This window comes from Asterias amurensis, chromosome 1 (genome assembly GCF_032118995.1).
Source record: "Asterias amurensis chromosome 1, ASM3211899v1".
Classification (NCBI taxonomy): Eukaryota; Metazoa; Echinodermata; class Asteroidea; order Forcipulatida; family Asteriidae; genus Asterias; species Asterias amurensis.
The window spans coordinates 33,019,438-33,031,852 of NC_092648.1; the positions used below are offsets into that span (position 1 = coordinate 33,019,438).

The 12,415-nt window shown below is 37.7% G+C and overlaps 1 protein-coding gene across 1 annotated transcript; it reads right to left on the reverse strand.

The window, feature by feature from the left end:
- Nucleotides 1–1,853: 1,853 nt before the first annotated feature.
- On the reverse strand, nt 1,854–10,227 carry LOC139937394 (NF-kappa-B inhibitor epsilon-like). Its single transcript, XM_071932521.1, has 4 exons — nt 9,473–10,227; nt 7,504–7,609; nt 6,543–6,801; nt 1,854–3,716 (listed from the first exon to the last, which is right to left on the reverse strand). Exons 1-4 carry the CDS (start codon nt 9,910–9,912, stop codon nt 3,307–3,309), a joined length of 1,215 nt encoding a protein of 404 aa, XP_071788622.1. The 5' UTR covers nt 9,913–10,227; the 3' UTR covers nt 1,854–3,306.
- Between the last annotated feature and the right edge of the window lie 2,188 nt (nt 10,228–12,415).

Sequence of the window (12,415 nt, forward strand, 5' to 3'; positions counted from 1 at the left end):
GATTTTGTTCGATCTTGGAACTGAGGGGCCGGAGCCAGAGACCTCCCTCCTGGTTGCGTCACAAACCATCCTAACAAATCAGACTTATTGGCCTTTGCCCACATTTTTGTTACTCAATCCATGGAGGAAGAAAATAGCTCAATCCACCTTTATTCAATAAGGATTCGCAAGGCCATAATTACGCGACATGAATGACATGCAGTTGATGTTTGTATAACCATAGAGCTATAGGACCATAACCTAATTCGCCCATTGCCTGCTAAATCACAGCTTTTTATTACCGTTTCCCATCACAGAAGTCCCAACTCATCTTTGTCTGGCCTGACCCAATCTTTTACTGAGAGGCCTATCAATAGTTATATATGAGCCTTAACAGTGTCATAGTCTTGTGGTTCAGTTTGGAGACTAGGCTGTATGATGCAGCAAGTTCAAAGTTAGTAAAATGGAAAAGAAGTGAACAGTCAGATAAAAGAAAGGGGGTTAGGACCCCAGCCTTGACCCATCCCTTCGAATCTTTGCCTGCATTTATCTAATTAAATGATTGTGTTTGTCTACAATCTACCTCAATCTTTGAAACATCACAAACTGAAAGTCAAACGTAGTGAAGGAAAACAAAACACCCTAAGAAACAACTCAATATTCAAAACACACAAAAGTTAAATCTCTGAATTAATTCTGCCGCAATTTTTTAATTCACAAAAAAGCTTTACAGCGACAATAATTGTTTGGAACAAAACAAAAGTATTAGCATAGGAATTCATAAATTAATTTTTTTTTTATGACCGATCGTAATGGGGTATACGGGAGTAAATAAATAAGGCCAATTAACTCTTAAATTGATTACAAATTATTTAGTGATAAAATCAGTCATTCTAAACGAACACTCTGTTGGCTTTACACTACAAACCCTCACTATATCTTACAAACAACTAGACCAATGAATTATTTATTACCCGATTCCCCCAAAACATTGTAGTCACCCTTAATGATAACACTAAGTTATGGCACATGGTCATTTATTTTACTGTTTTCTCCCAAACGAAACGCCACCTGGAGTCGAATTCCTTTATATCCTTGGCTTGACCATACAACTCTGGGACCTGTTTTTCCCCTCTTAGCTATTATCTTCAAATTTGTGGAACCTTCCAGAATGTACATAATTCCTGCTATTACTTCCTCACAGGTTTAATATCTACAAAAAAGTAAATTTTGGTAATAATTGAGCATATTTTGATAATAATTGAGCATACACCCTCTTCAGTGAAAATCCATTTTCAAGTACCATTAACACCATTGTAACAAGGTAATAAAGTTAACATTTTCTTTTCTTTTTAAACATGGAAAAACTAGTATCAGATAAGATTTTGAATACTTTATGACCATGTGATAAGATAACAGTGATGTGCCATTGCTTTTTAGCTTATGATGTAAGAACTATATAGGTCTCTAGACGTTGGTGCAAAAGTCTTCTTTGTGAACAACTATTGAAAGCATCAAAAACTCACTGCACTGTACATAAAACTTGACTGCAAAAGCCGTTTTATTACACACTAGGACAATGTGCTTTCCTACACTTTTTCAATACCCTTTTTTCCAGTAATTTCTAAACTCATTCAATGATAGCCCTTTCCAGTAAACAACAAACCCCCTATAAAAAACTTTCCTCCCAAGCTTTTTACCCACACCCCTAAAAACAACAACAACGTCAACAGCAAGGTATTTTTACCAGTGAGGGAAGCTTGCAAACTTACACTTAAATATCTGCATAAGCACTTAAAGACATGCACTCTCTCCTAAAAAGTGCCTCAATTAAAATATAGCATCTTGAAAAGCATAACTCACAAATTTATTACACGAATACATTAAAACTATAAAGTTCTTCTGCTAGATACATTACAGGTGATTGGTCAAAAACAATTTGATCATACTATTAATGTAACACCATTTCCATTAATAGCTCCACAACCATGACTTTCTGTCAATAAAGAGAATCGCACTGGTGCCAAATTGGCTAATGGTGCAATTCAGACACCATCTGAACTTTCATAAAGTATAAAACGAGTTGAAAAGAGCAAGGAAGGGTTTCTTAATGAACTTTAACAAAAAACACAGCTTCAGACATTTGTATAAGACTCCATTATTCTGAAGCCAACCTGAGCATACTAATCAAAACATTGAGTTGTCAATCACCGCTTCTTTTTAGCACCAACACTATTCAAAAAAGAATTACACATGGTGCTATCGCAAACCTGACCTGCATAAAAAAAAAATCAAATGGAGCTTAATATGAACATATGGTGTATGAGTAAGCAGGGATGAGAGTCAATACTGACAAGAAAGTCTGAAACTAGGTTAAACTTCTAGCAAGGCATGCTGAAATGATGGCATTTTAAACCTTTGAATAACTCCCAATTGCTTTGCAATGCGAGTACAAATCTGTTCATTTTCAATGTTTCATAATAAAATTGGTTTACCCCTATCTAGAACAAAGATGTCAATGCATTTGGTCTACTGTAATGTTTTTACAGTGACATTACTAATTTTGCAAATTTGGTGCAAGTGGCGACAAATCTTGACTGTAAAGACTTGCCCAGTCCTTCGGAGCAGTTGATGTTTTGCCCTCTACAGGTCACTAATAAAAAACCAGCATGTCGCAATCCAAACTATTTTGACATTGACTGTTTGACGGACTTTATTGGTCCACGAAAGTGAAATTATTGCCATTAATATGAACCCCATTATACCTCACTTTTGTTGTGAATATTTAACAAATTACAGGTTTCTTGATAACATCCACAGATGAATCACACTCTTTGTTGATGTTTGACTGGTAGAATTCTTAGAAAATTAGTCTAATGTAAATATGAAAAGAATTGATACACAACCATGTCCCGAGAAATTACTTAAAACTACATGGCCTAATATTCAGGCAAATTAATCACATATTATGAACTGATGTATTTACATTTATACATACGTCTCTTTCTCCTTCATAATGTCGTAAAATATGAAAGATAGTTCCCACTTGATGCAACACTGTGCACAGCCGGCCATTAATTACGGGCAATGATAAATCATTTTTTCAAATACAAACAATATGCGTTCTGCACAAATGCTGCATTTGGTACAGGCCATTTTTTTTTTTCCATTTATATTTGTTGCCTTAATTGGTCGGTGGGGAACTTAGCTGCTGCATAGAAAAGTTAGAACACCTGACGAGCTCAAAAAAAAAAAAATTGCCCATATTAAAGATGGCGCATACAGCATGCCCATGTTCAAAGCGCATTTATACCGTTCAGAATACCCTTAATATTGTCCTTGTATTCTAATATCTGTGTACATACTATCGTCAGATCCTGCATTCATGTACAGCATCAATTCTCTATCTCTTGCCAGGTCACAAGGTCGCTCTCCTTCAAAGTTTGTGATGTCTTTATCTGCTCCGTTCGCCACTAACAACAGCATGATGGCCTTCAGGCCTCGCCCTACTGCCAAGTGTAAGGGTGTGCACTGGTCAAAGGTCAATGCATTAACATTGGCACCCAAGTTCGCAATGAGGTACTGACAAAGAGAAAAGTCACCCGCCTCTACAGCGTAGTGGAGAATGGTCCTTCCGCTCTTTCCATCCGGGGCATTTATGTCGCCGCCTAACTGCACAAGGTACTCCAACTGATCAGCGCTACAAGCGAATCCTGCAATATGGATGCATGTGTAGCCTGCAACATACAAGGGGAGAAAAAACATAATTAAAACTTCCACTTGTCTTAATTTGTGCAGTCTGTGAAAATAATGTAACAGTAAAGAGGGATGGGATACAAATCTCTCTATTAGTAGTGTTATCTTTTGTCATAATAGCAATTTTATCTTATTATTGATAATCAATGCATCTATTCCTACAAAGTCTTATTTATTATTTAATCTTGGAGAGTCGACATCCTATCTCATGCATAATACATGGTTAAAGCCATTGGACCCGTAATTCTCGTTAACGAGAATTGATATTGTTTTACTGTTTTCTCAAAAAGTAAAGCATTTCATGGAATAATATTTCAAGACAAGTATTTCACCACTACCTTCTGTAAACCATGTAAGTTATTTGTAAATCTGTGAACTTTTTTTTTTTTTGCTGTACCGAAAGGGTCCAATGGCTTTAAGTATTTTCTTGTGCTGACAAAAGTTGTGTTGCTGTTTGCAAATTTCTATTTATTTGTGTACTTCCTTGTGGTCTTCCCAGGAGCCTATAAAAACAATCTGTGGTCACATGATGTTTATGATAAACACTTGTTTCTGAATAAGAGGACAGTCTTTAATGCCATGGTAGTCTCAAAGGGTATTCCCCATATGCAAATTTGAGCAGTCCTATTCACTATTGACCTTTGACCAAACTTGCTAGAAGGTCCTGAATGGGCTCAGTGCACAAAGTCATCCAAACGTGAACACTGAACATTATCAATAATACCCAAACAATTGAAGGGGGTTCCCATGCAACTGTGGGTTTTTCCAGGGGGATTTTTTTTCCTTAATAAACTAGATAATAGTCTTTTGTGTAGTGTTTTTCTTCCCAGGGTCTCTCCAAATATTGAGGAAGGAACAAACAAGTTACAAAAGCCTTCATGGGGGTATTTTTTTTTATCACAACTAAAATCTGGAGCCGCAGATAATAAAACTGTACCCTGAATGTAATCAGGGTTTCAAGAACAAGTGTATAATGTTAAACTACAGGGCACAAAACAAACTGGGCATTTGGCTGCTGGCCAGAGTCGTAACAGTCCAAAGATCATGGTCTTATTGACCTCAAACTACATGTTCACGGCTCAAATTTGTGAGATATTGCCTACGAGACTACAGGGCTTGTACTAGCTCAATATTTTAACTGTATCTGAAACGTGTGCACAAGACCAGAGTGAAAACGAGAAAAAAACTTCCTGATAAATTGTAACATACATTTTAATTTTTTTATTCTAAGCACTGCTAGAGAATATTGATCTCATGTAAACTTCATTACTCTAACAGAACTGAAAGGTATTTTCCAGACTCATGGTCAACATTTGAACATAATTTGTTTCTGTTCAAGACATTACAAAATGCGGTAGGTAAAACACAAAACTGCCAAACTTGTCTGGTTGTGAGTTTACTGGCCTGACACTGAAACCGTTGGCCTGCGATCCAGTGGAGCCCTACATGGTCTTTCTAAGGGAACTCTTATTGAGCATTTTTTTTCAGTATGCAGACCTGTTTCGAAGTGAGACTCGAATCCAAAATCTCAATCCCCTTTCCAAATAAGGAAGAGAAGAAAGGAAAACAGTTCTAGTCCTGTAAAAAAAAACACTTGCAGCTGTGTTCCGAACGACACAAAAAAAGCCCTCTGGACTGTTTTAATTTGTTGTTTTCCTCTCTGTATTTGCCAGTAAGCTTATTTGCCAGCTTCATTGATTTCATAACACAGTGGACTTTAACGTTTCTAAAGCTTGGAATCTGCTCGTGAAGTAAGCCCAACCAAGATGCCAAGGGAAAAAAAAGATACATCGAGTGCCAATATTATTTTGAGTGTAAAATGCTAGACAGACAGTACACAAAATCTGATAAAACTCTTGTGATTAGACGCATTTGAAGGCATTTAGCAAACAAAGTCAATTATTTCCACTGGTTAATTTCCAAGGCGCACAATTTATGAAAGCTAAAAAATTCATCCTTGTTCAAATAGAATTTACTTTGCAAACAAATTCCTGATACAGCCTCCATTATTAACTATACAGAGATGGTCTACATGGACTGATGTATTGCATGTTGTACGTGTGGCATGTGCATCAGCCCACCATGAATCTGTTTCAATGTTGGGGAATTTCCAGTGGTGAGAAACTCTGCAAAAAATTTCCCAGGGGTATCCCACAACTGAGAAAATTTTCATGGCTGTGCTTAGGAACTTTCCCAGGTCAGGCAACGCCATGCTATGTCTGTTGATTTGAGCATGATTTGAGCAAGGTACGCAACAACAGGGTCATCAGCAGGACCATCACAGCCAGTTACGGAACTCCCTTTACTTTTAGTTCTGGGCCATTGTTTCCTGTATGCAATGCAACTGGTGGTAGTTTCAATCAACTGGACTTTCCAATAGAAATGTCATACGACTCTTTGATCAAAAGACAAGGGCTGTAAACACAACAGGCAGTAGTTGTTTTGCCTGGGGCTATCGATTTTGAAAGCAGGGAAACAATGCTCATGTTACTCATAGAACAATACATCAACGGTTAATGAGTGGGGTGTGGTTCTGTGTGAAGTTTCATCAGCCTTTATGAAAGAATCAGGGCTGTTGTTGAAACGGACCAGCTTGACCAATCATTTCAACAAGCTCGCTGGTTTAATACTTGACCAGGTCTAAATTAGAATAATAACAAACCAACTTGCATGCATACTCCGCGTTGATTTTACCAAAGCAGACAAGTTGAACCTTGACAATGTAAGTTTCAATTTGTATCTTCTTATTTTGGATAAAAGATGGACTGCATTAAAAAAAAACTCTACTTTGATGACAAAGAACTTACCTTCAAAGTTTCTGAGTTCAAGATTCTGTGGAAGCTGTTGTACCCCACATGCTCTATTCTGTGGAACCATCCCTCTCTTACGCTCGAGTGGAGATATTCCTTCAGTCAGAGCTCTGATACAGCCCTCGTCTCTCAGTCTGCATGCAATATGAAGAGGAGTGTCGCCGTTTCGGTCGGTGCAGTCGATTTGGGCATTGCCCAAGACGAGAGCACGACAGATATCTTGTTGCCTTGTTAATACGCTAAGGTGTAAAGGAGTCTGTTTGAACAAACAAAAATTAAATGTAAAAGAAAGGGCAAGGCCATTTTCGCTTGCAAAGGGCAATTCCATTGGAAAACCTTTTAAAGTCAATGGGAACCTTTTAAAGGGCACAAGGCCAAGACCAGGGGCAACGGAAGCCATGGGCTCCGTGGCCTGCTGAGTTTAAAGACACTGGACACTATTGGTAATTGTCAAAGACTACTATCAACCTCTCCCCATTACTCATATACCAAGTGAGGTTTTATGCTAACTATTTTGAGTAATTACTAATAGTGTCCACTGCCTTTAAGTTTGATTAAAAGCTGTGACTAATGGAAAAGAAGTCAAACTTCTATATAACGTGGGTCCAACCTATCAACTCCTTTAAACAAGTTAACTTTTGATGTTCTGCATGTTGAAAATTAACATAGAAACAAGTGGGATATATGAAAGTAGCATAGCAATCCTGTCTTGACCCCACGCACAAATTCCGTACAAAGCCTGTAGTGACTCAGTCAACAAAATTCCCCAAGTGAAGAGCAACAGGAAAACTGATACCATTTTGTTCTGACTCTCTGGTACTCATTTGCTTAGCAAGGAAGGATATTAAGCAAACTTTCACAATTAAAGCCAACAGTTCATTATCCTTTCATGTAATCTGTAAACAATTTTAAACAAATCACCTGATAAATAAGAAGTAAAGTTTGTAACAATTCGTACCTGCATAAGATCATTGCTGATGTTCAGTAACTCAGGATCTGCAACAAAGATGATGAATTTTTCTGCGAAGTCCACTTCCTTATGAATAATAGCAAGATGAAGGGGCCTGGAGGTTACAAAATTTGAGAGAGGAAAAAAGAGGGGAATAAAAAAAAAAAACTACAATTCTGAACATAAACTACTATTTTTCCTATTAAAAAATAGAGACATCCTCGTCAGACTTGACCCGGCTCTTTATTCCTAGATCAAAAATTAAGGTTGGGGAGTGGGGACACAGCCTTCGCAGATGCTGCATCGAACTTGTGGAACGCGCTACCAACAAGTCTGAGAGAAGCTGCATCGCTGGCTGTGTTAAACCACCTCCTAAAGACTTTTTTTTCCCCAGAACCATCCTAATTTGGCTTGTTGTTGGTCCTTTATCGTTTTGCTTTTGTCCTGTGTTGCCCTCCATTTGTTAGGTTCTCTGCTTTGTTTTATTACTATATCTTATCACAGCATGCAAAAGAAAGATCATATTTTCAATCTTATCAGAGCATGCAAAAGAAAGATCATATTTTCATTTGTGCCAGTAGGCCTCACTCCTCGAGTCCTGTTTATGTTATAAGTTTGTTCACTTGCCACTCAAGAAATTCACTTTGCTTATATGCCTGAAGGATGAACCGCGCTCTTAAGAGGAAATATTATCATGATACCCCTTTAAAAAACTGACAAAAGTGAGGCGGGGGGGGGGGGGGGGGTGATACGGTGGCATTTATATCCTGTTGGTCAGTGGTGAATTATCGATTTCAGTCAATTCAATTGCAAGTTGAAGAATCCGGTGACTCAATAATGATACGTTGAATCAACAACAACATTTCCCTTTTCGATAACATCTTTGTCATCCAAAACCATTGTCTCGCTTCTTTTGTATTTAGAAAACTTTTCAATTATTTAAGTTCACAGTGAAATTAACGTTCCTTCCTTTGTATAGGCTACTGTTGGGTTTTTCCAAGTATCGAACCGCAAATGCAAGGGGACTTTCCCAGAAACTTTCCCGAAGATTTATAAATCAAAACTATTTGTCAAGTTAAGTCTCACTTTCAACCAACAGCACCATCCACTAATCCCAGATTATTATACAGCGTGTACACTTCTCTTTCAGATTCAGCCGGCATGTCCAGGGTACGACACTATTATTATATCTTTTTTTTCAAACGTGCAATTAGGTAAAAATGTTACAACATCGATCATGTGCTCTTAAAAATAAAATACAAACAGTTTAGGGAAATTACACAATTCTCAGAAAGTCGAGTATTGTCGCCATGGAAAACAACGGTGAATCACTTTAACAGTTCACTGCACTCTGTGGCACCGGTCATGTTGGCAACGATAAACCGGGTGTATTGATCGACTGCGCAGTGCGCAGCACATCATCAATCAAACTGAGTAGGCTTTGTATGTGCTACACGGGGGAATTCCCTGGGAATTTTTTCCAATGTGCAATTTCCAATGAACTTTGAATTGAGAAACTTTGGTGTGATTTCCATCGTCCGGGAAATTTTATGGCGAGTGTCACTGTAAAATGGGTATTTTGCTCTTTCCCGTCCCATCCAACAAGACATACAATGTAATTCACAAGATGCTTTATCAAATTCATATTGCAGTTACCCCTCTTCAAAGTTCAATTCAATCATGCTGACAGGGCAATTTTAGAAATTCAATTATTGTTTAACATATTGTTTAACAAAGCAAGGCTGGATTATTTTAATGGGAAACAATTGTTTTAATACAAATTACTCAATTTCTTAAATAATTCTTTTGTTACAACATGTACTTTTCACAAAACTAATGTGATTCAAAGGTTGAAGTTTAAGACAGAATAACCGAATAAGCGTTCTAATCAAAGTGTGTAATTAAAGCTATCGATTTAAAGAAACATATTTTGTTCATCTTGAACTTTGTTAAAATTTACAATCAAAAGCTAACTTACGTATCTCCCTCTTGGTCTTGGTCGAAGGCATCATCTGTAAGACGTCCTGTGCATCTTTGTTCAGGATATTCCACAATTGTTGCAGTTTCTTCCAAATTGTCGAGTGTTTCAGACATAGTACACTCATCATGATAAGCTTCATCGATGTCTTCTACTGTCGTTTCAGTCTTCTGGGTTTCTGTTCTTGTTTCATGTGAAAGATGAAGCTGTTCCAGGTGTGATGTAAGAGACGTCTTCTCATTTATCGAAGCCAGACTCGATTCCCTTTCGAAGCTCAAGCAGTACGCCGAATCAACAGAACGTAACGAGTCAATTCCGGAGTCAAATCTCTCGTCTTGAGTAACGCTGGAAAGTTTAGATTGTAGCTTATTCATGTTCATTTGAATCTCTGCTGGACTATCCATGACGGAGTCTGTTTCAACATCACTGGGTAAAGACATCTTGTCTTTGATTTGCTTCTCGAATCGCTGGAGACTACACACAAAATGTTCCGTTTGTTGTGTGTATTACGTGCGTTGCTTCAGTTGATGGTGGTCAAAATCAAATGACTCGTTTATTTTTTACCGTTGCGTTGGCGAAATCTGGTAAGTACTGAAGTTTTTCACAGGTTTTGTGGATCTAAACTGATTCCAAAGGGAGTACGAAATACTAAATTATACAAATACAAAATTTACTGCAACTAAATGGGATTCCTTCCTCTTCGGGTTGAGATGCTTTGGTAAGTGTCGAATTTGTCCACGCAGCCGCCGGTCGTGGATTTTGCAGGGGATTCCCCTTTTCAGATTTCCATACAGCTGATTGGCCAAACTGAACATGTGATATCACAGCCAATCGGATTGTCTTATTTGGGGGAATCCCACATTTAACCGCCTACACGAACAATGACTCGTAAAAAGTACATGCATAGAGAAAGATTCATGTAAGAGCTATCTATAACGATTTCGGTATGAACTGTGTGCAATAATAGTAATTATGATAAACAACTGTTAGTTAGATGCATTGTTGCTCAGTCATGTAAACTATTTTTGCTAAAACGGAAAAATTGAAACTAATTTTAAAAACTGCACGGTTACAAAACATAAGGGGTTAATTCGCAAGTTGAACTTGTTGTTTTGTCTGTTGCTGTTTTAATTTGCCTTTGTTTTGTTTTAGTTTAATCCACCTCCATGGTTTAATCTAGTTAGCTTGTTAGCTTTTTAGTTCAGTTTAGTTTAGTTCAGAAGTTTGGTTAGTTTTGTTAGTATTTTTTTGTTTTGTTTTGTTTGGTTTGATGTGTTTTATTTGGTTGGCAATGTTGTAGTTGTTGTGTGTTGTTTATTGTGGGAAGGGCTGGTAGAGTTGCACCAATACTTACTATCTTGTAAAATACTACTATGTTTACTACGGTATAATCATAGAGCTAGGTCTTATTATATAGCTCTATGGGTATAATGAAAGCACAACATATTAATTTCATGTGATGGTTTGGTTATCTGGGGATAAAGATGGCTATTTTGTTCATTTTGTTGTCAACAAGTGAAAAATACAAATGTGGCCTGGTGCCAATAATTAAACGCACAAGAACCACGAAGATCTTGAACGGAACTAGTTGTAGAAAGTTGATGTTCATTGATATGAAACAAACGGGTTGTCTCTACATTAATCCACCCTACATTTTTATCATTACTTGGAGTTTGTTTGAAAAAGGGTTGATTTAAAATCCCACGCATTCATGTACAAAACAGGCTCCGCTCATGGGAGGCTTTAGGTGAGGGTTCAAGGCTTGCCAGGGAATGACGCACGGTCATGGGTAAACTGCAGGCTCTGACGCACTACCCTTACGTAAAATGGTAGACAATGGGAACGCGACGTCGCCTTGGTGCTAATGTACCAAAACAAACTTGTTCTAGCTCAAACCAGAATTATTGGGTAACTACCATTTTAGCTGTTTAAGTTGAGGGTGGCATTGATGAAAGGGACTCATTAAATTTTTCCAGAAAATACTAGCGATCCAACAAGCTCATCAGCTACTTGATTCTGATGATGAAAGCTACAACAATTCTTGGATTTTTGCCAACTTAGTGTGCTGATTTACGTGACGATTGGAACGTCGCTTTTACAGACAATGTATCAAAACAAACCTTTTCTGGCATAAAAACACAATTATTGGTATGAAATAATCACCCTCTAGCGTGTTGAGTTGAGGGTGAGGGGTTAATAAAAAAGGGACCCCCATTATTTGAAATTTTCTTGCCTACAATCCAAGCTCGTCAGTTGAATGAGGGCTCATCAGCTACAACTTTTTGTTTTGTGTCAACGTAGTGCTGATTTATAGGTATTAAAAATATATACAATAAAACTCACAGAAAACTGTCACTGTCACAACATACAACAAAGTTGAGGATTTGAATCTCTTGTAGGCCTAATTGCTGCAGGAGGATCTGTTGAGATTAAAAATGTCAGACAAGACTTTTATTGATTTCTAACCAATTGGGAACCGTTTCAGACGAAATCATAGCTTTTTTACAAATAATGTACCGTCGATATATCTCCACGAGCCCCGTGAAGTAGCCAATGCACCACGCCCACATTTTTATTTATCAATATCTTTTAACCACTGGATCATTTTCCCCCGGTAATTTTTTTTGCTGAAATAAATTTTGTATCGGCAAATTGTGAGATATATCATGGGTTTGCAAAGGGGGTTATACACCACAGCCCCCGCGAGCATCCATGATGGATACACCAATGCTTGTCTTGTTTGAAAAGTATCTATTTTAATATAAAAAATTTACATGGGCATCTATAGTTAAATGTGCCCCACTATATACCACAGAAATGTGACTAAGGTCCCTTCCCTCCACATACAAACAGGGCTGTATGCTTCGTTTTCGAAAGGGCAAGGGCACCAAGGCATTTTCTCTTTGGCAAAGGGCACCCTATCAGGAAATTGTAAATTTCTAC